This window comes from Eleutherodactylus coqui, chromosome 4, assembly GCF_035609145.1.
Source record: "Eleutherodactylus coqui strain aEleCoq1 chromosome 4, aEleCoq1.hap1, whole genome shotgun sequence".
Lineage (NCBI taxonomy): Eukaryota > Metazoa > Chordata > Amphibia > Anura > Eleutherodactylidae > Eleutherodactylus > Eleutherodactylus coqui.
The window spans coordinates 221,479,784-221,507,331 of NC_089840.1; the positions used below are offsets into that span (position 1 = coordinate 221,479,784).

Here is a 27,548-nt window from a genome sequence, read left to right on the forward strand (position 1 = left end):
CGCGTGGTACTCGTCTCGAGTAACGAGCATCTCAAACACCTTAATACTCGAACGAGTATAAAGCTCGGACGAGTACGCTCGCTCATCTCTAAATATATTATATTTACCCAAGTGGTACTAATAAAAAATACAGTTTGCCATTCAAAAAACAAGCTCTCGTATGGCCAAGTCAACTGAAAAATAAAAAAGTTATGGTATTTGAAAAGTGGAGATAAAAATCCCCCAAAAATTATATCCTTGTGACCAAAATAGGCCTTGTTGTTAAGGGGTTAACATGTTTCTGCTAAGGTTTTAGTAGACAGAGATAAAGGCGGCCTTAGTAATATTTTTCTAGGAGGAAAAACAGAGGGAAAATACAATAAAGAGTATTAAAAAGAATGCTTTACTATTGCTATTTTCATTGATGAGCTGTTTGCTAGATGTTTTTCCTTAACAAACTATTCTCTGTATACTCCTGATACAGTTGCATGCAAGATCTTCACAAGGCTGGCAGTTTTTTAAAACTTGTCCCGGCTAGTCTAGTCCCATTGGAAGTTGCTCAAATTGCTTAATTTTCCCATTCTGATGTGGAGTCATACTGTAACTGATCCACAGAACACTTATTTGCTGAGGTTGGTGGTCACATGTCCAATTTCCATACTGAGAAGCTCCAGTCACGAAAAAGCAGATGTCATTAATAAAGTGGTAATTCAGCATATAAACAGTATAAATCTAAAAATCTAAAAATATGACCAACGAAAATGAAAAATAGAATTGAAAGACCAACAAAGTGTCTTGTTCAGACCTCATTATCACCTTTGTCCAGGGATCCTTTCAGAGTTTTAGTTAAAAAATCCTCAGAATTGCACCCCTGGACGGGACCTGAATAGAACCTATGTTGGCCATTAATGAAAGCTGCTAAAACGGAGACCAATAGCTCTAGGTTTCAGCAGGTTTCTGTTCCTTTCTGGCATTTTGTACTGGAAAGTAGAGCGCAGCCCACAATGTCAATCTTTCCAGCTGTAAATGATGCAACAAAACAGAAACCTATTTGTCTCCATCTTTAAGTTTTTTTTTATTAATGGCGAAGATCAGGGCCAGTCAGGTCCTGTCCAAGGGTGCAGTTTTCAGGACTTCAATCGGAAACCTTAAAGGGAACCAGGGACAGAGCAATAACAAGGTCTGAGCAGAGCCAAAGCTGGTAGTTGGAGGCCATGCCATATGGAGGGAAACAAACACTCCAGCTTTTGGCATCTCAGATATGATTCTGGGAACCCAGTGTTGGGCTTTATGCATTTGGTATCATTGCTCTGCATGACCTTCAAGTTGTGCAGAGCTGTAATATGGCACTCATAGACTTCTATAGGATCAGACATTGTTTCTGTTTGCTTTCATTGCATTAGACATCAAATCCAGTATTAGGGCTTATTTACACAAGCTAATATCGGCCAGCGTTTTCACGCCCAGCCGATATACGTTACCATTTGATGCATTGGATTCCAATGCATCAGATCACACAGGCGTATTCCCGTGTCGTAAAAGCGCCTGGCCGGCACTTTCACACGGGGCAGGAAAGAAGCCATGGAACTATCTTCCTGGCCGGACTATGGCCGCTGCGATAGCCTCCTCTCTTCTCCCCTCCGGCAGTTTGCAATAGGAGGGGGCAGGATGGGGCGGAACTAAACTCAGCCCCACCCCTCCCATTTCTGGCTGCAGACAAGGGGCGGAAGCCTCACCCCCTTCCATTGCAAACATATGGAGGGGAGAAGAGAGGAGGTGAGCCGGTGAGGAGGAGGAAAGGGCGAAGACAGCTTAGCAGAGCTAAGCTATCTCCCCCTGCCCGACTGCATATACGCCGAGCCCGTGCATCAGATGGTAGCATATATTGGCCAGCCGTGAAAACTCCAGCCAATATACGATTGTGTGAATAAGCCCTTATAATGTTGTTTTGCCCTAAAATGGCAGATATAGTGTCCTATAGAGTAGCACTGCAACATAGGGCCATTGCTGTACAGCCTCCACCATGTGCACCAATGTTTGGAACATAAAATAAATGTGTTTGCAGCGTTTTCTGGGAAAACATAAGACAACACAATTTGGGATTTGATTAAGGGTCCTTATAAACACACATTTGCTGTTGGGAATTCCTAACACATATATTATCCAGGTTTACCATAAAATACTTGCAGTTGTGACACACTTAAATAATCTCTTCCACTATATGGCAAGCATGTAGCAGTTATCACGGCACATGGTATCTATGTTGCAAAGTTGATCATCTACAGCTTTGTATTCAGTGCATCTGGTGCTATAAGCAATACACAGAAAATCAATACCTATTGTCTATTTCATGATGCCGAGTCATTTAAAAACTGGCAAGCTGTGGTCTTTTAATAAGTTCCATGCTTAGAAAATAACTATTTCTGTATATAAACACTTAAATCAATAAATGGAGATTTTCACTTCTTACCTTTACTTTGAGCACCGATGCAAACATCCTGGCATCTTCTGACACTCCTCCCAGATAGAGTCTTTTTGAAAATTGTGGCGCATGATCATTTTCATCCTGCACTTCAATGTACACTATAGCTGTATTACCTACAATGAGAAGAAATTAGATGTTGTTCATCTAAAAGAGAAACTCCAAAAATATTTCATAAGTCCTAAAAATATTATCTTTGTTCAAAACCTTACAACATTTAGCACATAGTAAATCGAACAAGGTGGCCCACACAGAGGGAGGTGAATATGTAAGCTTTTGTTTAAATACATTATGGTTCCCCCGCACTGCCACCAATGTTAGAGGTACTCAGAGAACACCTTAACATCACAGGATGTAAAGTTATGTCCTGGGTGTGTATCCCTCACCATACACGGGAGGCGCGGTCGGTCTGTGATAACAAACACCCACCTGTCTTGTAGGTGATTCCAGTTGTTAAGCCTCTAAATGCCCTAATCGTTGCTCGGGCGTCCTGAATGGCCACTTGGCGATGAGATTGTAGAGTGCTGTCCTGTTGCCATGGTAGCTGGGGGCCTTCTGAATGCCCCTAGGGCTGCCATGAGTAAATGCAGTCATGTGGCACACCTTCATAGGCTGCCTGTCACTATGCAGTATAATGTAATACTATGGTATTACATTATATTGCATAAGCGATAACACAATCTCAAGTTCAAGTCCCCTATGGTGACTAAAAAAAAAGGTATAAATAAGTAAAAAAAAGTTTTCTTAGTTATTAAAAAAAAAATTGAGGAGGTAAAAGTTTGACAAAAAAAACCCTTTTCCCAAATTAATAATAAACATAAATAAAAACATATTTGGTATCACAGCACCTGTAAAAATCTGATCTATCAAAGTAAGGGCTCCCACCCACTGGCGTTTTTTTCTCCACTGCGATGCGATTCTAAAGTTAAAGTCTCGCATCACAGTGCGAGAAAAACGCAGGCAGATATCCCAAAATCGCTGGGATATCGCTGTGACATCGCCAGTCTTTTCAATGGCAGCAGCGCTAGCCCCATTGAAAAGATATGGAGAATGCCGCGGACTTCTACCACAGCTGTCACAGCTGTGGCAGGAGTTTCCTTCATCCCCGCGGGGACCTGTGGCAGAAGTCAGCGGCATGCTATCCCATTGCTTTCATGACAGATAGCTCCTAGCTATTCATTCATGAATAGCTAAGATATTGCTATTCATGAATGAATAGCTAAGAGCTATCTGCCATTGGCTGAGCACTCAGCCAATAGCTAAGCACTAGCTGCTATTGGCTGAGCCCTCAGCCAATCTGCACAGCCCTTTCAGGAGGCGGGGATTTTTAAATCACCGTCTGCTGAAAGAGCTCAGTAGCAGTGTCGGGGAGCCAGCCGGAGGAGGACGCGGCTGACAGCAGGAGAAGTGAGTAACTTTTTAATTATTTTTTTAACCACTTTTTTATGATTATCAGGGAAGGGCTTATATTTCAAGCCCTTCTCCGATAATCATTCTGCAGGGCTTGTCAGAAACCACTGCTTTCAATGGGATCAGCAGCAGTGCCGATCCCATTGAAAGCAATGGGATAGCATGCCGCTGACTTCTGCCACAGCTGTGACAGAGGGTTCCTTCATCCCCGCGGTCCCCGCGGGGATGAAGGAAACTCCTGCCACAGCTGTGACAGCTGTGACAGCTGTGGTAGAAGTCCGCGGCATTCTCCATATCTTTTCAATGGGGCTAGCGCTGCTGCCGCTGGCCCCATTGAAAAGACTGTCGCAGCGATTTCGCAGCATTTTTCTCGCACTGCTCTGCGAGAGTTTTCACTTACTCTCGCAGCGCAGTGGAGAAAAAAACGCTAGTGGGTGGGAGCCCTAACACATTCTTAATCCTGAATGGTGAACGTCACTATTAAAAAATATATATATGCAGTGACAGAATTGTGCATTTTTTGGTCACACCCTATTCAACAAAAAGTAATATGTACTCCAAAATTAAACCAATAGAAACTGCAGGACATCCTGCAAAAAATAAGCCCTCACACAATTATATTGACAGAGAAATAAAATAGTTATGGCTGTCAGAAGATGATGGCAGCAAAATCATATACATTTGCTATCATCGTAATCATACTGTCCGACAGAATAAAGTAATTACTAGAGTTGAGCGAACATACTCTGCGGAGCCTGATGCTCGTTCGAGTGTTAGCGTACTCGATGGTGCTCGTTACTCGAACGAGCATCAAGCCGTGTTCGACCCCGCCCCAGTTTTTGGCTCCTGTTTTGGCTCCTCCCCACCGCGACGCAGCATGCGTCATTGGCAAATTTTTTGTCTGGTAGGGGAGAGAGAGAGAGAGATCGACCTAGGGAGAAAAAAAAAGCTCAGCACCCGGCGTCCCACATACAAGAATGCTCGAGTCTCCCATTGTAGTCAATGGGGTTCGTAAAGCTCTCGAATTTTATGAAAAGCTCGACTTGAATAACGCGGACTCGAGCCTTTGGATGCTCGCTTATTTCTAGTAATTATGTCATTTTTGCCCCAGTTTGAGCGCTGTAAAAACAAGTCCCCCAACAATGGCAGAATTACATTTTTTTACATTTTACTCCACTTTTTTTTTAATACATTTTACATACATTATATGGTACATTAAATGGTACAATTGAAAAATGCAACTCAGCCCTCATGAAGCCATATGAATGGAAAAATAAAAAAGTTATGATTTTTGAAGAAGAGGAGGAAAAACTGAAAATGTAAAAAAAGGGTTCGTGTCCTCAGGGCTCAGTCACATGAGCAATTATTTAGCGCATGTATATAAAAAAATCACACATCACATGTATTAAAAATCGCATGACCGGAGCAAGAAAAAAAAATTGCACATAAAAACCACACATAATAGTGCGATCAGTATCCCCTGCGGTGGCTGTGACAGCTGCATCAGGCGATTCCTTGGATGTGAAGCCCCTGGATGCGGTCACATTCAGGGGTTTCACCTTGTTGTCAATGGGCAGCAGCGCCGGCCCTATTGAAAACATAGGGAGAGGATCATGCTCCCCTGACACAGCTGTGACAGCTAGGGCAGGAGATTCCTTCATCTCCGCGAGGACTAATCAGAGGCAGCGCTCAGCCATGCAAGCAACCCCCCCCCCCTACCCCGAAAATCATCGCTGCAGGGGTTGCCTTTATCCAATTGCTTTCAATGAGGTGGCAGCAGCGCCGTCCCTATTGAAAGCAATGGGATAGCATTGCGGTCCTCTGCCACAGCTGTGGCAGGTGGTTCCTACATCCCTGCGGTCATCGTGGGGATGAAGGAATTCTCTGCCATAACTGTCACAGCAGTGGTAGGGAAGCGCGATCCACTCCCTATGTTCTCAATGGGGCCGGCGCAACTGACAACAAGGTGAAACCCCTGAATGTGAGAGCAGCCAGGGGTTTCACATTTTTTCCCGTCGGTTACATGCGATAAACGGTGTCTTATTTTTTACAGGTGCGATTCTTTCCGCACATATAAAAATCGGACATGTGACCACTTCCATTGGAAAACATTGGTTTTCTCAAATGCGATTTTTTTATTGCGCCTATACAGGCACTAAAAAATCACTCATGTGACTGAGGCCTTAAGGGGTTAAGTAAAATTATTAGACCTCACACACGAGAATATTATGGATCTGTAAAAACACCAAGTCTTATGGAGCTGTAATATAGTGTGCATTGACTTATGCTGGGCTCGACTGTCATTCTGCATGTCTCTGATTTCAAACAGAAGCTAATGACAAACAAATTGAACAGAAATAAAATTATTGTATGCTCCATCAAATCACAGAGCTCAATAATAACCACTACGATTCTATGCACACAGCAATGCCGAGTGCCTAAACCTTTACATTCAATGGCCCATGTCATACTGAAAAAAAGTGGCCATGAAAAAGGAATATAACTGCAATTTTAAATAAATTCATGTGTCTGATGGCAAGAATCAGTATGGCTACGGGAACTTTTTTACTTACCTCTAGGAAACAATGGAGGAAACTTACTTAGAGAAACTTTATATGCTAGTCTAACTTCCCATTTAGATGGGACAACAGTCGTCTAAACGACGGCACAAGTGCGGACATCACTGCTAAGGTCATTAGTGCTCGTGCAGAGTATTTAGACAGGCAGACTTTACTGCTGTACTGTGAGCTTCTCGCTCAGCGCTTCGCATTCTATGTGAAGCGTTGAGTGGGAAGAGTTTACACGCATCGACAAGCCCACAATGCAGCAATATTTTTTATGCTGACTAGTCAGCACTAAGGAATAGTAAACATTTTTTTTTCATTTACACTGAACGATTACTGCTCAAATTTGTTAGTTTGAATGAATTTGAGTAATAATCATCCTGTGTAAATGGCCCTTAGGCTGGATTCAGACGAACGTATATCGGCTGGGTTTTCACGCCGAGCCGATATACAGTGTCCTCATCTGCAGGGGGGGGGGGATGGAAGAGCCAGGAGCAGGAACTGAGCTCCCGCCCCCTCTCTGCCTCCTCTCCACCCCCTCTGCACTATTTGCAATGAAAGGAGGTGGGATGGGGCGGGGCTAAGTTCCGTGAATTAGCCCCCCCCCCTGCCTCTCCCAATTGCAAATAGTGCAGAGGGGCGGAGAGGAGGCAGAGAGGGGGCGGGAGCTCAGAGCACTGCTCCTGGCTCTTCCAGGCTCCGCCCCCCTGCAGTGAGAGATGACGTATATCGGCTGGGTGTGAAAACCCAGCCGATATACGTTCGTCTGAATCCAGCCTTAAGTCTTAATTGCCCTGTAATGACGTGTCAAAAGTATAAAAAAATTGGCATATGTCTAGCCAGTCTGCGTCAGAACATGAAATCTACACAAGGTATGCGCTGGCCTCTTTATCAAAAACACCCATCTAGAAGTGTGTTGGACTGCTTTTGGCAGTCAGAACCACAGCTATTCATTATGGCATTTATCCACAGGTATCAGAGGACCCAAAAATTGGACATCGGTGTACCAAAAAAACATTCCTCACACAATTACTCCACCTCCACCAGCCTTTACTATTGACATGTGACAGGAAGGGTTCATGAATTCCTGCTGCTTGTGCCAAATTCTGATCTTCTCATCAGCACGGCGTAGCAGAACTCTGGTTTCATCTAACCAAGCATTTTCCTACTTCTCAGTTATCCAAATTTTGTGTCCTTTGCTCACTGGAGTGTTGCCCGTTTCTCTTAGACAGCCATGACACTTGAATGGCACTGGTCATCTGCTATTATAGCCATCCATGCTAAGGACAGACAAGTTGTGCATTTGTGCATTCAGACTTGTTAGTTGGAACACCAGTATTGTATTTGTCTGCAATTTTCTTGACTGCACCGACTGCTCTTTAGAATGATTTTTGGTGTCCTTCTCTGAACCCTTTCATCAAGGAGTTGTTAACATCTCCTGACACTAGACGTTTTCCTCTATCACACCACTTTTCATATACTCTTAATGCCGCTGAACAACAAAAGGTTGGCAATTTTCGAAATAATGGCCCTGGTTAGTCTTGCACAGATGACCATGCCTCATTCAAAGTCACCCAGATTGCAATTCTATTTCTAATGTGGGTTTACGCTAAAGTTGCTAACTTGCTAACTTGATTTTATGCTGTCCTCTGAGGTCACGTGTTTAATTTCGTGAAAAGGCAGGTGTCTAAAGTAGCCATTCAGCGTAGATGAAGACTTTTAAGGCCACCTACAAAAGTCTAAGTTGTGACATTTTTCCATCCCTCATATGACTTGGCAATTATCTATTGTTTATTGTGTATGTAATGACCAATTTTACATTTTTCTAGCTAAACGGTAAATCTCTGTTTAACCAGATTACATATTCTCCTTACATTTCTAAAGATTCTCATTAAGTCCTATCCCAGTAGTCCGAGTTAACATTTTAGGCTTAGCCAAGTTCATTTTATTTATGTGGGAGTGTTTGCTTAAGGTTGAAAGTTTCTGGATTTGCATTATTAAGAATTTCTGATGTAAGTGACCCTGAGCAATCTGCTCTCTGCCACAAAGGCCTACACGATATGGTAATCACATTTCATTTGAATTTTGATCTGCAAAAAGCAAACACGGATGAAATATTATTTATCTGCGTATTTTAGCAAGACATATATGCCAGGAAGAATGGAGCTGCAGTATAATCACAGCTTTGTAAAGAAGATGAACTTTATGCTGCACTCAATAAGAAGCTCTATGATATTAACCCATGTAATTGCGTCTTGGAATTTTGTAAATGTCAGATGTACAAATGTAAAATAGAGTAAAATTCAATTAATCTAATAGGGATTCTCAATTTGACATTAACCGTAATTAAGATAAATAACACCTGAAGCAGAGGAAGGGGGTCTCCGTGGCAGCAAATAATCACTCGTCAAAGCTGCCTACCCAGCTGTACTTCACAGTTTGAGAAGCCTTGGCCTAGACAGAATACTGCTGTAGCAAATGCTTGGCCTCTGCTATTATATGCACTATATATTTCCATTGCTGCCTCTGTCACAGGGGCCGAATAGCAAAAACACAAAAATGCTGGGTCCATCACATCACTCAAACAATCGGCAACTGACGAACGGTATTGGCTATAATGTAGACTGTGTTTTCCATCATGCTTCCTGGCATTTAACTTCTTCCTTCTTCTTTGTCCTTCTTGTTCTTTCTTTTAAAAAGAAGGAAAAAGTAGGAGGAAAAAGAAGAAAAAAAGGAAGTAGGAGGAAAAAGAAGCTGTTGATGCAGAAGAAGAAAAAAGGAAAAATAGTGTAATCTTTTTCCTTCTATTTCCCTTCTCCTTCTTCCATCTTCTTCTCCCTTTTCCTTCTTCTTTATCCCTCTCCTTTTTCCTTCTTCTTTTTCAGACTTAGCCTTATTTTTCCTTCTTTTTTGTTCCTTTTCACTTCTTAGGCCCAATGTCCACAGGCGGACCTGAATAGTGGAATCTGTGCGGGGCGCCTGCGCAGATGATCCGCAGGTCAAGCCGCCTATAGAGGAACATGCAGCTGAATTAAAGCGTCCAGACTTGTTTTAGCGGACCTTCTGGTCCAGAAACAAATTGCAGCATGCTCCATTTCAGTGCAGTTCCCTCACGGATGGCTACCATTGAAGCCACTGGAAGCTATCCAATCCGTGGCTCATCTGCAATAGACATTGGGGATGGGAAGCCAATTCCGCAGGAAAGCAGGAGTATGAACAAAACCCCTCTACTGCCCATGTGAAGTGGCGTGCCCGAGTCTCCGCACACATCCGCAGTGAAGATCCGGATGGGTAAGCAGTGTCCTCGGCCGGTGGCATTGTCTGATTCTGCTTTGGGCTCTTGCATGTGGACTCCGATTTGCCCGTCGACATGAGACCTAAAACTTCTTTTTTATTCCTTCTTTTTCTGCATTTACTTTGCTCTGAAACCAATTTAAAAGCACTTACACACACTGTTAGATGTCCTGACAGTGTTATACAAGGCTTTTAATGCTCTTAGTGTTATATACTGTACTAGTTTTAGGGGTATTGGTGCAGTTTCAATTTGTTTCAAAGTAATCGACTGAAATGAACTTTTTGCCCAATTTCAGCGAAATGTCCTAAGTAAATTTTTTCAAAAGCTTGATTATCACTACAGATGTGTTAGACACTTTCAGACACTATTTTCTACTTGTCTGGAAAAGGGCCAAATGCACACGTTCAGAAATTCCATGGTGGGATTTCCCGCAGAATTTCTGCCCATGCCTACTGCCATAGGATTGCATTAGATAATGCAATCCTATGCAGACAGCCATGATTTGACCACGGGGAAACTCGTGCAATAAACAAATCACAGAGGCTCGCACAGGAACGTCACAGCTCTGGTCTGCACATGTGCAGCTGTGTGACAGCCGGCGCAGAGCGAGACGCCGGGGGGAGGTGAGCGCCAGGTCACTGCAGGGGCACGGCTCGCATCCCGCTGTGAGAATTCTCACATCGGGATCCGACCCGGCCATCTGCAGGAGACCTTAGTGGAAGAAGTGTAACTTAAATGTACTATTGTGTGTCAAGAATATGTGCCAAATGTGCAACCAAATTTTTCTGCAAAATCTGGCGGAAGCTAAGCCAATTTATAGGTGGTGTATAGTTAGACTAGACAGTCTAAAGATGTGCTAGTTAATTATCCAGCAGAGTCACTGTGATAAAACGGGCGCATTTTAAGATTGTCCAATTATTAGATAGTTTCAGTACATCTTCCCTATTGTATATTAAAAAAAAGATTACTTCCTAAAACAGGAAAATGCTTTTTGTGAAAATCTACAAAAAAATCCATGTTCAATATCTTTCAGTTTTTATATTCTGGGTATACAATTCTTTCAGTGTATATCCTTCACCTATTTGCTGTTTAGTGCAACACTGTTTTTATTAGTGAGAAGAGAACATCGATGCTTTACAGATATTGAATGAAAGGTAACAGTCACCTATTAAGCCTTGCAATTTTCATTGACTTGGAAATAATATTTATTTACACTGCGCTCATCAAATTGGTTTATTATTGCTCCATTTGTTGAGGTGACACATTTTTCTAATACTTTGATTAAACCTGACAGTGAAATCTCATGTTGAATGGAGTTTTATGGCCATTGATGTGGATGCTTAGATTTTTGTGATAGCTGTAAGATTTTTAAAGCGTAACTTCACTTTCAGATTACTGTATATACTCGAGTATAAGCCTAGTTTTTCAGCACATTTTTTGTGCTGAAAAAGCCCCCCTCGGCTTATACTCGAGTCAGACAAGGCTTAAAAAAACCCTCCATACGCACCTCCCAGCTGGCGTCTGTGTCTCCGGTGGCGGTGCAGCAGGCTGCTTGAATTCTCTCCGCTGTCATCCCCCACCGTCCTCTTTGCTCGGCTCTGTCATCCCCAGCCATCAGCGCTGTGTAAGTAAGAGCTGTGATTGGATCAAGCGTCAGCAAATCACAGCCGTTACTCGATCATTCACAGCCAATCAAGCTGCTTTAGAAATCTCCCCGCTGTCATCTCCCTGCTCAGCTTTCAAATCCCCTGCTGTCAGTGCTGTGTATGTAAGCACTGTGATTTGATCAAGCGCCAGCTGTGATTGGCTGGCGCTCAATCCAATCACAGTGCTTACTTACACAGCACTGACATAGCCAAGCAGAGAGGACGGCGGTGGATGACAGCGGGGAGAATTCAAGCCGCTTGTCGCACAGACACAGATGCCGGCTGGGAGGTGAGTATGGAGTTTTTTTTTTTACTCAGTATATACTCGAGTATAGCTCGGCTTATACTCGAGTCAATACGTTTTCCCAGTTTTTTGTGGTGAAACTTATTGTCTCGGCTTATACTCGGGTCGGCTAGTACTCGAGTATATACGGTACTTTTCAAAATAAGCTGCCATGTATGTACATGAAATAAAATTTTCTGACCATTTTAGGGCTTGTACATGGCATCTTTATAAACATCCACGGGCTCTATATCTAATTCCCATCTTCACTGAGCTGGTGGGTCAATACTACTGCTAAAATGTCTCCATACACTGCATTGGGGAAAACAGAAAATTCTGTTTCCTAAGGCCTCACTCACACAGATCCCTCACACGGTATAACGCTCCCATTGTTTTCATTGGAGCCCAGCAGACATCCGTTTGATCGTGGCACTTTCCAGTGCTGCAACTTTGAAGCCTGTTCTATTCTTTGCATATGATGAGGTATGCTGAACCCAACCGTCGGCCGCAGGGAGCTGCGGATGAAAATGAAAGTAAAGTCGCGGCACAGCGCTGTGATTGAAATCGTGGCAATTTGCAGCGCTGCTGTGTGAGGTAGGCTTAAGGGCGCTCTCACACATGTGCTTGTAAAAACCACTGCATTTTGTAACGCTGTTTACTGCGTTTTCAGCTGTGTTGACATGTGTTTTTGTCAGGATTTGACTGCGCTTTCAGCACAATGAAATGCAGCCAAGCAAGCTGATAATGCCAGAACTGAAAAAAACGCAGCTGAAAACGCAGTCAAAAATTGCGGTAACCAGAGGCGTAACCTGAAGCTCCCAGGCCCCGATGCAAAACTTGGAACAGGGCCCCCAACTATAATGCTTTACTTATAGTACTGGGTTACCTAAATGGAGATGAGAGGCCTTATGGGCCCCCTAAGGCTCCTGGGCCCAGGTGCAACCGCATCCCCTGCATCCTCTATAGTTACGCCCCTGGCGGTAACCACATTCTACCGCGTTTTTAGCAGTCCTTTCATTTCAATGAGCAAAGCATCGCTTTTTAAAACACAGAAACGTATAAAAAGAGAAAAGACAGCGCTTGAAAAACGCAGTGTTTTAACGCTTGTCTGAGAAGCACCATTTAAATCCATAGTAGTAATTGACAATGTTTAGTGCTGTGCTGAAAATGTAGTGTTAAATGCAGAAATAAAACCTGTATGAGAGTGGCCTAACTCTCTGAGCAGCAGCCACAAAAATATAGCATCATGGAGGACACCATACAGCAGTACTGAGCAGTGTAAATGTGATTTCAATATCCTAAAAATCACTATTCGCAGCAGCCACATTTATGCGACTCTCTCCCACTGCAGTATATTCCTCCACCCCCCCCCATCTACTGCGTGTTATTAGTCTCTGTGTCTCTTAATAGAGAGGACTTCAATTGAGAACATGCAATAGCAACCAATTAAAAGGAAAAGAAACCCCTGGTGGCCAATACTTTAAAGCGATTTTTTCATCACAAAAACACCATTTTAGGTAAATAACATGATTTGTACTTTGGCTAGTAATCACTTGGGCTCTCTTATTAACACAAGTTTTCACAAAGTGTAGTGTGCATTTTAACCCATTAGTGACGAAGCCTGTTTGCGCCTTAGTGATGGAGCCAAATTTTGGAAATCTGACATGTGTCACTTAACATATCATAACTCCGTAAAGGCTTTGCATATCCAAGTGATTCTGACATTGTTTTTTTGCCACATATTGTACTTCATTTAGGTGGTAAAAATAGACCCATAGAATTTGTGTATATTTATTACAAAACGCCAAAAATGGGAAAATTTTGAAAAAATTGTCATTTTTTCACATTTTCAACTGTAATATCTCAAATATGTGCAAACATACTATATAATTTTTTGCTCAGATATATATTCCCATCTGTTCACTTTATTCTGGATGCACGTTTGAAAAACTTTCGTTTTTTTTTAACCATTTGGGAGACAAAATTAACATTAATTATCAACATTTTGAGGAACACTTTATTTTCCGGCACCAAGCCAAGATTGCAAAGGCTCATAGGTGTCAGAATTATAGATAACCCCACAAATGACCCCATTTTAAAAACTGCACCCCTTGATGTATTGACTGAGGGGGGTTAGGAGTATTTTGACCCCACAGTTTCTGTTTAGGAAATAATGCAATTTAGAGTAGAAAAAATAAAATTTCATATTTTTGCAAATATGTAATTTTTAACACAGGATTTTTTTCTATAGTGCACATGAAAATGAGGATTTACACCTCTAAATGCATAGCCCTGTTTGTCCTGTGTTCAGAAACATGCCCATTGTGGCCCTAATCTCCTGTCCGTATGCACAACGGGGCCAAAACCGAAAGGAGCAGCCGGTGGCTTTCAGATCAGACATTTTGCTTGAAGGCGTTTTAGGCCCCATTGCTCACTTGTAGACCCCTCGAGCGGCCAAGAAGCGGAGGACCCCCACAAATGACCTCATTTTGGAAACTAGACCTCTTAGCGCATTAAACTAGGGGTGTACTGTGTATTTTGACCCCACCGTTTTTAAATGAATCGAAGCAAAGCAGAAGAAAAAAATTATGATTTTTGTTTTTTTTGGCAATTTTGTCATTTTAAAAATACTTTGTTTTGTACAGCATACATAGGAATAAAAACTTTCACACCAAAATGTATACCCCCATTTGTTCCGTGTTCATAAACATACCCATTGTGGCCCTAATTTTCTGTCTGGATGCACAATGGGGCCCAAACTGAACAGAGCGTCAAACTTTAACTGTCTTTTGACTTTTACGTGATCACCATTATCCATTGGATAATGGCGATCACGTGACCAAAGACACTCACCGTGGCCCCTAGTGACATCTCTAAGCTCTTGGCTACCTTTAGTAGCCAGGAGCAAGGAGATTTTAAATTTCCTCTTGCCCTCCCCAGCTTCTGCGCTTGCGTCTGCCATTTTGGCGATGGGTGCATGCGCCAAAACTGGGGGAAGGTCCGAGAATAAGGATCCCGTCAGGGGACATCGCCGGTGGCCTTATTTAAGTAATTTCACCTCCCCTCACGGATCCGATCCATGACAGGAGGTGAAAATTGAGCTTTTTTTAACTTTTACGTGATGGATAACGGCGATCACGTGACTGGGAAAAGCGTACTATGGCCCCCAATGAAATCTCCAGGCTATTGGCTACATTTAGTAGCCAGGTGCGGGGGGATTTTAAATTACCGCGCCAATCTGCAGCTTTCGCACCTGCGTCCACTATTTTGGCGACGGGCGCGTGCGCAGAAGCTAGGCAAGGTCTGTGGATAAATCTAGGGGCTTAAGGTACCTAATTTCATCTCCCCTCAAGGATATGATCCATGAGGGGAGATGAAACAAACTTTTTATCTTTTTTTTTTACACTTTTTACACTTTTTTTTTACTTTTACATGATCGCTGCTATCCATTGGATAGCAGCGATTATGTGACCGGGAACCGCATACAGCGGTTCCCGGTGACAGCTCCCTGCTCTCAGCTACTCATTCTAGCCGGGAGCAGGGAGTTTTTAAATTTCCGGGGGTGAGTACTCTCAGCTTCCCTTATGGATCCGATTCGTAAGGGGAGCTGAAATCTTAATTGCTTTTAACTTTTTTGTAACTTTAACGCAATCGCCGGTATCCAGCGGATACCGGCGATCGCGTGAGCAGGGGTGGGGTCCCGCGGCCTGGGAGGACAGCTCCATGCTGTTGGCTACCTCCGGTAAACGGCAGTATGGAGCTATCACGTCCAGAGCTTGCAGGGCCTTTATTCCTAGAGGATGCAGATTTCTACGTCCTCTAGGAATAAAGCCCAGCCGGCCAGGACGTAGAATCCCGATGGGGCCATCACTAAGGAGTTAATACTGTAAATTCCTTGTTCAGCAGCCCTGATCCGTAATCACACATCTTTGGATAAGGAGAAGCGATATTTGTGTCTATTTGGTTTTACGATGAGTACTATTTTCCAACTTAAAAATCTGCCCACGTGAGTCTGACTTAAATTTTCACAAGTTCAAAGCTGCATCGTCTACAGATCTTTGAATCTCATTTAGAGCTCAAGCTATTTTATTGCTCCAAGAAAAGAATCCAACAAACAAAATCTAGGCCATATTAATGTCTTCCTGGGTGAAGAAAATGTGATTTCTATCTCATGTAATTTTAAAACAAAATATATCTTTGTGAAAGAATATAAAATATAAATAATCCACTATGTGATGTAAAAAAAAAAACTGAATACCAATTAAAGGGAGCCCGTCATCACAGACAGATTATTGTTAGGATTTTTTATGAAACGTGTCACCAAATACGTGACTATAGAATGTTCATTTTAAGGGAAATTGTCATTTTTCCTGACTTATCTGTTTTAGTAAATACTTGTATTCTTCGTGAAACAACAATACCGGAACATTTTATCTTATAACTCTACTTTGTGCAGTTTATTTGTTATTCTGTCTTGAAATGTACAAATAAATTGACAGCTGGCTGTTACTAGATGAGATATGTCTCTGCAGACTCTGACACAGTCTAATCAGTGTTAATAGTATCAGACTGTGTAGAGACACATTCCATTGACAAAGGGAATGGTAACATACAATTGGTAATTTATTCATAAATATTCTGCAGAATTGTTATTTCCTGGGGAATACAAGTATTTACTGAAACAGTTTAGAACTTACCGTATAAGACGACCTTTTAACCCTGAAAAATCTGCTCTGCAGTCGGGGGTCGTCTTATACGCCGGGTATACAGTGTGAGAAAAAAAAAAATCAATACTCACCTCCCGTGGCGTTGCTGCAGGTTGTTGCTCACTCGTGCACGCCGGCAGAACATTGCTTTCTGCAAGCGGGGCTTGAATTCCCCGCCTCCAGAAAGCTAATGCTCTGATTGGCTAACTTAGTCTGGCGTTAGCCAATCCCAGCCATTCATGACGTCATTGAATGGCTGTGATTGGCTAACGCCGGACTAAGTTATCTAATCAGAGCATTAGCTTTCTGGAGGCGGGGCATTCTGCTGGCGTGCACGAGGGAGCGACAGCCTGCAGAAGTGCCACCGGAGGTGAGTATTGATTTTTTTTTCTCACACTGTATTCCCAGCACATAAGACGAAAATTCGGGGGCCATCTTATACCCCCTATCGTCTTATATGCCGGAAAATACGGTACCTCCTCATAGAAGCTGATCGGGTTGGTTTTTAAAGGGTTTCTACTGTTAAATCAACCTGATCAGCTTCTACGAGGAGGTAAGTTCTAGTCTGGATTGGGGAGAGTCATTGGATCTTGTGTATTTAAACTTTTCCATAGCGTTTGATACTGTGCCACATAAGAGGTCGGTATATAAAATAAGCATGCTTGGTCTGGGCGAGACTGTGTAAGTGGGTAAGTAACTGGTCAGTGACAGAAAGCAGAGGGTGGTTATTAATGGTACAAACTCTGATTTGGTCACCAATACTAGTGGGATACCACAGGGGGCAGTACTGGCCCCTATTATTTTTAATATATTTATTAAAGTCCTGGTAGAAGGATTGTACAGTAAAATAACAATATTTGCAGATAGCACAAAACTATGTAAGGAAATTAACACAAGAAGACAGAATACGTTCGCAAACGGATCTGGATGAGTTGAGGACAGAAAGTGGCAAATGAGCTTTAACACTGATAAACCTCACACCAAATGGGCAAAACTGACATGAAAAAGTACAATGACCTCTGCACAGATCACAGAGCATATCTACAACAGTCTCCCATAGAAGTCAATGGGTCAGTTCATGTCCAGTGTATGAACTGCCCACGATTACTCAGTAAAGCATCTCTAAATGCCGTTAACTACAACTCAGATTAGTTAACTACAACTCAAGATTACTTTCCCTTCCATTGCATACAACAGAATAAAAAAATCTAGAATTACAAAATAAAAACAGATTAGAAAAATGTAATATATTTCATTATCTGGTTTTAATAAGTACAAAAATATTGGTGATATATTTCCTTTAATTAGATATATTGAGTCTTTTTCTAAAGGAGATAGCTAACCATTGTTAACCTTATTCTTAAATTATATTACGTCCATGAAGGCCTGTCTATATGCCCCATCAGTATCTATGGACTTATTAAAACAAGTTTCTCCTACTCAGCACCCTCCTTTAAGAGACTGAGCAGAAAGTCACTAACAAATAGCTGTTTTTTTTTTCTCTGATGTATTTGAGCCATGTAATCAATATTATGTGGTTGCCCATTCATTTGAGCCAATAGCAAAAAGCAAAATCCCCAGTGAAAATCAGCCATGTGGCTGGTTGTGAGGAACTGGATTTTAGTCTAAAAAGTTCAAAGCTGTCAATATAAATGTCTCTGGGTCCCACCAACAGTCTAATCTGTATGTTGGTCTCACAACTATTTCCCTGATGAAAGATATTTGGTGGAATAAAGATTTTGAATGTTAAATTTCAACATGCCCAATATTTTTCTTTATCCGGGAGGCAAGGATGTTGTATCATACAAATAAACATGTATGCTGTGACAGATATGGGGAGGTCTAGGGAGATAAGCGAGTGTGCAAAATGAGTATGATTGACTCTAGAGGATAGGATTAGCCTATATTCTTCATACTAAGCATTAATTTCTCTTTGGGAGATAAGAGATATTTTTCTCTTTACTATTTAGAAGTTAATTCAGATTCATAGCAATGATTATTTTCCCATCATCCACCTCTTTATTGTTCATTAAGTGTTTATCAATATTTGCATTGCATGTAGGACATATTTTTGTCAATTAATTTGATTATATTTACCTTCTTCCAATTCAGGCATTTATTTGCAGTAGATGTTCAATTACAGCTACTTCAGTGATTATAGAAACTCAAAGTGAAGTGCAGAATTAGACAAAGATAAAGTTCCTTCCCCCTAGAGACATCCATCAATTTGCTCTTCTTATCTCCCCTCATTAGTGTGTTAGTTTAATACGTGTGTGTCTTTTAATTTAAAACCCATGGGCAATGCTAGTCTTCAACTCAACTAGTTAAATGGTTTTATCTCCATGTTGTGTCCAACATGTGTAATGTTGGACACAAAGAACTTCTAAGACCACATTTGCATTTCATGTGAATCTAAGTTGATTTAGAAATAGTATTTAATTAAGTAAAGTTGTAAAAATAGGAGATTCAGTGATTTTTTATAATCTTAGACTCCAAGAAACAAAAATTGCTCATGTGAGTAAATTAATTGCAAATTATGGGTTCCTGTTAACATGCAAGTTCTGTCCGTATAGCATTCAGATGGAACTTACATGGGAAAATTGATTGTGTGAATACAGCCTTAATAAAGGGGGGGAGGTCATTGCCAGAGCGTTCCTCTCTCTGGAAGACCCAAAAGGTCCATGCTTTACACAGACAGCCCATTAATTTGAATGTGAAGTGTGTAATTCTTCATTTCCCCTACAATGGTGCATAGGAAAATGAGCACTTACTGCCAGGTTTCCCTAAAGATCACACTGGTCAACAATTTTTCTTTCTAACAAAATCAAGAATAGTGTTATGAACCCGGGGAAAGGGGGGAGGAGGGATTTAGATGAACAGCAGTAATAGGATGCAGAAGTCAATGTAGTCAATTAAACTAGGAATGCAGGTAAAACAGTGTCCAAAGGGTTGAGGCTAGGTAAAAAGCAGAGTTTAGTAATAGGCCAGGGTCGGAGCCAGTAAGACAAAAAGTAACAGCAGATTTCCGAGGGCTAGTTAAGAGCCAGAATCCAGATACAGGCCAAGATCAGGAACAGGAGAACCACAGGTGTCAGACTTGAACTGACTTGAAATAAGGCCACCAGAGGTAGAATCCACAAGGACAACAGGCCAGACGATATAAGTAACAGAAAGCTGTTCTGTGGAGATAACGTAGAACTTCGGGCACTGATTGAGAGAACAAAGAGGGTATACATAGGGACAGGACTGACCTTTGGTTAGTGGTGCACTGTGCAGAATTTATTTAGGTACCCCAAAACATATTGACTCAATGTATTAAGAATGAAGAATAAAGCAACTTTATGAACAGTCTTCGTATTTCCTTTTTTTTTTTTATTCATTGCTCCTATACAAGCCTTTATACCTCCCTCCAAGTGATATCAGATATTATCACTTTTGCCAATATCAACTTGCCAATATTGCCTCTCCCTTTCCCATTTTTCTCCCTCTCCCCTCTATCATCCATCTCGTGCCATTTGACTCCTCCAGAACTAGGTCTCCTTCAAGGGATCTAAAATCCCCTGGTTTCAACTCTCCACTGCATCCAGTATCATATTGCTTCCATAGAGTCATCATTCTCCTTCCTCTCCAAGTATAAATCTCCTCACAATAAATGTACCCCCAGAGTATACAGTATATCAAACCCCCACTATGGTTTCCCATATAGAATTCATATAGAAAACCACTTCACTTGCCATGTTCCAAAATCTTTGTTGACCAATAGACCATTGTTCACTTACATCTTTGTTGACCAACTACAACTGATAGTTAGGATTCTAAGCAACAAAACACCCTGTGATTGGTCTATTCTTAGGGATCCTTATAATAAAAAAGTGATTGTCCAATGTGGGTTAAAAATCTTAGCTACCATTGTTCAGTATCTTTGCAGGTTTTACCCATTATCACTCGTATTCCACCTGTGAATTTATGCCAGACTTCACATTTATCTCTTAAGTAGTGCATTTAAGGAAGAGACACAATCCAATGTCAGATAAGATGTGTTGATGAATTATTTTAGCCATGCTTAATTTCAGAGTGTTCATTCAATGTCACCTACCTCCAGAGTGGCTTATCATTACATTGTCTTTGAACTCAGCGGTACTACATTAATTCATTGCTATTTAACTCTGTATTATTGCATCAATTCTGTGCCACCAAACAGCAGAGTGGCAAGTTATCTTATCGAGTTACACTAATTTTAGCTTAGCATGTAATTTTTCTTTGTTAATGATAATGATTCACGCTTGTCCAACAATGCCTATCCACTTGAACAACTTGGTACAAATCAATTTTACCTAGTATAAAACTGGCAAGCACTTTTCAGCATTATTACTACTTTGCACAATGAAATGACATGCTGTTCTGGAGATATAGATTTAAACCAACTTTGAAAGTGCACAGCTGAACTTCTAATGCAATGCCAGCCTCCGACGTAAGCTATAAAGTACATCATTATTATAAAAATTTCTAATTAAAGCTCATTTAATATCATATAACATTCTGTCTAAGCCATTGATTTAGTGAACTATCTTTTATAGTTCAATTACTAGCTGTCATTATTTGACTTATAATAGGAATTAAAGGCGCCATCATAATAGGCAAGATCTGCATGTATAGCAGGAACAGACTAATTTTTATTTTGCGATTTTCTTTCATCTTGTCAATAATTGTCTGGACATTTCCTGCAAGGATTAAAGGGGAAATAATGTTTCAGAAAACTTATGCTCATCTAGTAGCTTGTAATATACTTGTATTAAATAAATGGGTTGCTTTACCACAGTAAATCATATTTGAAATGGCTGTTATTAGAGGTCTCCCTTCCAGATCCTCTACAATCCACTCTTTGTCATTAGGTACAGAGCTTGTGTAGTAACAAGTACACAAAAAGTTTCTTGGCAATGGGGAAGACAGCTAAGACTGGGGCGCTCCCATGTACTCAGAGGCTGCAGGTTAACAGATGTGCAAACACTGTGATAATTATCTCCACAATATCTGCTTTACCTGAGGTTGTGTGTAACTGTGTGTGTGTTTGCACGCACATTACATTGGGTTTACTCCCCATTTGGACAGAATACCTGAATTGCCCTTGGAGAGCATAAGGGTGGGCATTTAGTTACCGCTCCACTGCTGACTGCACCACAAACTATGCAATGTGGCATGGGCAATCAGGGCAAGGAAGTGCAGGACAGTGAACTACTGGCATAATGCTAGGCTTGCTACACACTACCTTCTTGAAACTGGATTGCAAATAGCAGGGCAACAGAAAAATTGGAAAGACCAACTAAAAATCAGAACTTAAAAACATCAAACAGTATGTAAACAACAGCAAAATTAGAGGGTAAAGCAAAGCTCTTATTTTAGAAAACTTGTTGAAAACTCAGCTGTGCTTTAAGGCACTGTTCACACTGGTTGTTTTTTAGTATTATTGCTTGGTGCCAGATTTTGCATATTAAATCCTGTATCTTGCTTTTATAAACTGTAGCATTTTTTATCCCTCTGTCTCGGAGGAAGTTTTATTTCACTATTGACTTCAAAATAGCCAAAATTGATTGCATGTAATTATACAACTTACGTGGGTTTTTTAAATGGATTTCCCCACCGTATTAAGTCATGGTATAATGGATTCCCTATAGCTTTGCATTTTTTCTTTTCACATCACGATACTGAATCTGGTGTTGTACTACAATTTTCCATCCCTTTTTGATGTTAGGAAATCTTATGGGTCCCAGTAGTTGCACTTTTACAAATTACTTATGGTAGGAAAACAAGCTTGAGGTGAATCTCCATATTTATTATTATATTGTTTTAAGGTACAAAATGATAACTATTTATAATGGTTGAACCACATTTTTTTCTGATATAGTTTTTCAAATCACCTATACAGTGTTAGAAGATGAGATGGTGGATGTCTGCAGCCACCATTGGGGTTGGGGGGTGCCTTTTTGTTAGGCAAGTAGTTTACTTTTAAGCACATAGTGAGACATTGATGAAAGCTTTAACCACATAAATCTGGAGTATAAAAAGGCACACATTTTTGCAAAAGTACCACTTGCGCAAACATTGGCAACTTTTTGGCCTTTTGCCCTGGCCTCACCTCTTTTCTTAGAATTGGGCAGTGCTGTTCAGGAGGAGTAATGGATTCCCCAGACCAACAGATTTATGTATAACTTATGCCAGAAATGTACACCAGATCAGACCTGGTATACATTTTCGTGTAGGCACACAAGGGTACCAATATGTGCCTAATACAGGAGTAGGTATGAGCCTCTTCATTTATTAGGTGCACCATGCATTGGGCAAATTATAGTAAGATCAGCATTGGAAATGCCGGTCTGAAGGCTCACTCACTATGCAGTACACATTTAACTATGGATGTAACATGAATATTTACTGTGTATTTCAAACACCCATAGCCTATAATGGATGTATTATGCAAGCAATATGCACCAAAAGAGGACACACTGAACATTTTTTCATGTGCATAAAAACACGTGCCTTTAAGGCCCTTTTACACCTAACGATTATTGCTAAAATGGCCGCATGACTGAACAAACTGACAACATTTTTACATAAAATTACATGTACAGATAATGACTTAATTCTCTTTATTTCCCTCATTAGCTTAAGTAAACTCAGTAGCTGCTCTTTGCTCATGTGGGCATGTGTTTATGTGAGGGATTAGCAGATTCCATTGTCTTCTCTGGGCATGAGTAAACAATGTAGTTATTGTGTATGCAAGGCAAACAAAACCCATCAAGTAGCCGCTCAAAAGATTAGACAAATTTAATTCAAATGAAATGTCTTTTCAGTGGCCGAAAGATGGTTTTTATGCTGGCTAAAAACCTGCGGCTATCGACAAGTGAACAAATAGCACACGACTGCTCGCATTTACACCTAACGATTATCACTCACATTCGGACATTTGAACAAATTTTTAGTAATAATTTTTGCATGTAAAAGGGCCTTTAATGGCACACTAAACTCTTCTGTGTATGATGTGTGTATAAAATATGAGCATAATACATATCCCCATATGCCTGTATGAGTGACTCATTAGTAAATTTTCCCCATGGAGTTTCAAATTCATCATTCTGTACTGTAATTATACTGTAATTATGTGGAACTTGTGTGGGAGATATGTAATGAGTGCTGTTCGACTGTATATTACACAATTCTACAGCTTTGTTTGTTATTGGGTAAGCTAAGGCCATACACCAGGGAAATATTTAGGTGCTGAACATAAAGTCTGACATATGTAACTGTCCACATCATATGACATAAATGTCTGAGGGATGTGGATAATGGAGGTCCCATGACCTTATCACGGCCCATTGCCATCGCAAATGGTGGCTGTGATTACTGAAACTGCTCAACCAACTGTTCAAAGTTATTTCCATAATTCCCATAGAAGTGAATAGGAGTTATGGAAACAGCATAATAGTTCCTTTGCTTCTCCAACTCAAGAATTAGGGAAATAGCATAACTCGCTGTTCTACATCATTTCCTTAACTCCCATTCACTTTTATGGAGGTTACAAAAACAGCATAGGACAGACAGTTTGGTTGTTTCCATAATCTTGGCCAACTCTAGTTGTAGCAAACATGCTGGCATTTCAATCTCAGTCGTGATATTGTAATATGCCTTTAAGGTTACAGTCACACTCTCCAAAGCTATTGCTGAAATTTCTATATCTAAAATCCATTCCATTAATTTGTATGGGGTTGTTTTTGCGACAAGCACATTGATTTCTGTAAGACCTATTCAGGTGAATAGGATGGCTGCAGAAATTTCTGCAACACATCTGGCAGATGCCAATACATTCTAAGGCCTTAGTCAGACGGGCGTTTTTAGCCGCGATTTGTGCATGCGCATGCGTCCGGCGATTTTATAAAACCATTGCTTTGCAATGGTATCGGACACATGAGCGCTTTTCATGCGCTCGTCCGATAAATTCTAGAACAAAAAATCGCAGATCGCACCTATCTGCGATCTGCGATTCCTGTTCTCTTCTCTATATGCGCTCAATGGGGCCGGCGGCAGCAGCGCCGACCCCATTGAGAACATATAGAAGACAAATCATTCTTCTCTGCCACAGCTGTAACAGCTGTGGCAGAGAAGAACGATGTTTGCCCATTGAATTCAATGGAGCGGAAATACAGCCACTCCATTGAAAGCAATGGGCTGCCGGCGTGCGCGGGGTGAATTGTCGGGAAGGGGTTAAATATATAAGCCCTTCCCTGCAATTCATCCTAAAATGTGTTAAAATAAAAAAAAATTGTATACTCACCTTTCCGCTGCAGCCGGAGTCCAGCCGCGGCCGCTGTCAGTTCTCCTGAACTGCTTCTTGGCACTATTCAGCCGGCGGGGCTTTAAAATCCCCGCCTGCTGAATGATCTGCCTCTGATTGGTCACAGCCCTGACCAATCAGAGGCTGAAAACACTCACACACCCATTCATGAATTCATGAATGGGTGAGTGACTGCTGCCTCTCAGCGCTGAGCCAATCAGGGGCAGGTCTGACTCACATCCATTCATGAATTCATGAATGGGTGTGAGTGAGGCATGCCTCTGATTGGCTCAGCGCTGAGCCAATCAGGGGGCAGGTCTGACTCACACCCCCTTCACACCCACTGCAGGACGGCCGCACGGAGCTCCGGCTGCCGCCAAAAGGTGAGTATACAATTTTTTTTATTTTTACACATTTTAGGATGAATTGCAGGTAAGGGCTTATATATTTAAAGGGGTTGTCCCGCGCCGAAACGGTTTTTTTTTTTTTTCAAACCCCCCCCCCACCCCCCCCGTTCGGCGCGAGACAACCCCGATGCAGGGGTTAAAAAAGAACACCGCACAGCGCTTACCTGAATCCCCGCGCTCCGGTGACTTCTTACTTACCGGCTGAAGATGGCCGCCGGGATCTTCTCCCTCGGTGGACCGCAGGGCTTCTGATTGGCTGGAATCGGCACGTGACGGGGCGGAGCTACACGGAGCCCCATTGAGAAAAGAAGAAGACCTGGACTGCGCAAGCGCGTCTAATTTGACCATTAGACGCCGAAAATTAGGCGGCTCCATGGAAACGAGGACGCTAGCAACGGAGCAGGTAAGTGAAAAATTTCTTATAACTTCTGTATGGCTCATAATTAATGCACAATGTACATTACAAAGTGCATTAATATGGCCATACAGAAGTGTATAGACCCACTTGCTTTCGCGGGACAACCCCTTTAAGCCCTTACCGACAATTCATCCCGGGCTCGCCCGCTGCGCATTGCTTTCAATGGAGACGGCTGTATTGCCGTCTCCATTGAATGCAATGCGCTGGACAGCTCCGGCCCGTTTCTAATGAAACGCGGCTAGGAGCAGATTTTCGGGCGATTTGCGGGCGACTTGCGCGCATCAGTCACGCGATTTGCGGATGCGCATCCGTCATGCGATCCGCAAATCGCGTGAAAAAACGCCCGTCTGACTAAGGCCTCAAAGTCACAGTATCGAAACGCTCCTGCAACCACGACTCATTGAGAGTATCTGTGAGACTAATGTTTAGTGATCTAGGATTAAAATGCACCAAATATGCAGTTGCATGCGTATTCATTGCACTTTTATGCATATTGGCAGGGGTCAGTGGTTAACAAAATAATAACGTCAATTGAGCCTTCTTGCATTTTTTTCTATTTGCGCACATGAAAAAAAACGCAGTGAAAATCCACTAAAAATCCCACATATGCACCAAATATCCATATAGAAACCCAGTACAAACACTGCATATTTCATGATTGGTCATTACTTTACCTAGAGAAATTGCCAGTTCATGGCTCAGCTTTTGTAACTAAATGACCTGGCTAAGCAGAAGAGCTTGATGGCACCAGCAATAAAATTTTACCAAAATTGGAGCCTAGTTGAGACATAACAAAGCTGTAACAGAGCTGATGCTGATTTTATAGAAGGCAATGTTTTAAAGGGAGCCAGTCACAAGCAGCATGAACCAAGGACAGATCTGCATACATTACCTATGGAAGTCTTATTCTAAAACACTGTGGCATTTCAAAATAGACACACTTTGACTCAAGAGCTCCATCCTGAGTCAAACAGGCAAATTACAAAGAGGCACACTGTCTACCTCTAACCACCTGCAGCATAAAAACTTTAAGCTTTTCTCCCTGCTTCTGTATAGCTGTCAGTCAACATGCTGTGGGCGGGGAGAGCCTGGCGTGGCCCACCTCTGACTCAAGAGCTCCGTTTTGAGTCAGATAGGCAAACTTTAAAGTGTGCCTGTTCTAAAATGCCACAGTATTTCAGAGTAAGGGCGCCCACCCACTGGCGATTTTTTTTTCTTTGCGTTTTGCGTTTTTCCTGCAGAGCAATTAGAATTGAATGTACTCCTGTCCACTGGCGTTTTGCGTTGCGTTGCGTTTTTTAACATAGGAACTGTCAGTTGCATATGTGTCCTTATTTTTCTCCTAATGCACCCATGAAAGTCAATGGAAATTAATGGAAAAGCCGCGAAAACGCCGCGAAAACGCCGCGAAAAACGCAGGGAAAACACGGCGTTTTTCACGCACGAAAATCGCAAACGCCAGTGGGTGGGCGCCCTAACACTTACACGGGGTCTGTGTGCAAATTGGTTCCAGGTTCATTCTGCTGTGGTTCGAGTTCGATAGCAGGTTTTCTTTAAATTTGACATGATAAAAGGGCCCAGTTGAGACATTTGTCATGAGACCTGCAGAAAAGTTGTAAAAATGTTAAAGACATACGAACCATACAGTATCGGTAAATGTGCCCCAATTCCTTTGACTTGTAAAGTTTGCCATTAACAATTAAGTTGGAATATATAAAGACTGCGCTTTTGAGTGATTTGGGCCTCATTAGTAGTATACTCAAGAACTAAACAAATTGCAGCGCCATTATTATTTCCCATATTAAAGCCATAGAAGATTAATACTTTGAAGCTTAGACTTTTGTTGCTAAGAAATTATTTATTCATTTTTTTCCTCATTTAATATGATTACATGAACCGAGAACAAAAACTAATCATCTTAAATATTTGAAACTTCCTTCAGGTACGAAGCTGAAAAAAACTTGAAGTAGAAATAGGAAAATACTTAATGCAGACTGCTGTGCTAATCTGCTTCTAAATAAACGGTCACTGT

At 41.6% G+C, this 27,548-nt stretch overlaps 1 protein-coding gene across 1 annotated transcript in view; it reads right to left on the minus strand.

Moving 5' to 3' along the window:
• The window catches only part of PCDH15 (protocadherin related 15), a 1,187,477-nt gene that overhangs the window by 239,822 nt on the left and 920,107 nt on the right, over positions 1–27,548 (minus strand). The window contains exon 26 of the mRNA XM_066601652.1: positions 2,450–2,577. Within this exon, the coding sequence (XP_066457749.1) occupies positions 2,450–2,577 (128 nt within the window). The remainder of the gene's footprint in view (positions 1–2,449; positions 2,578–27,548) is intronic.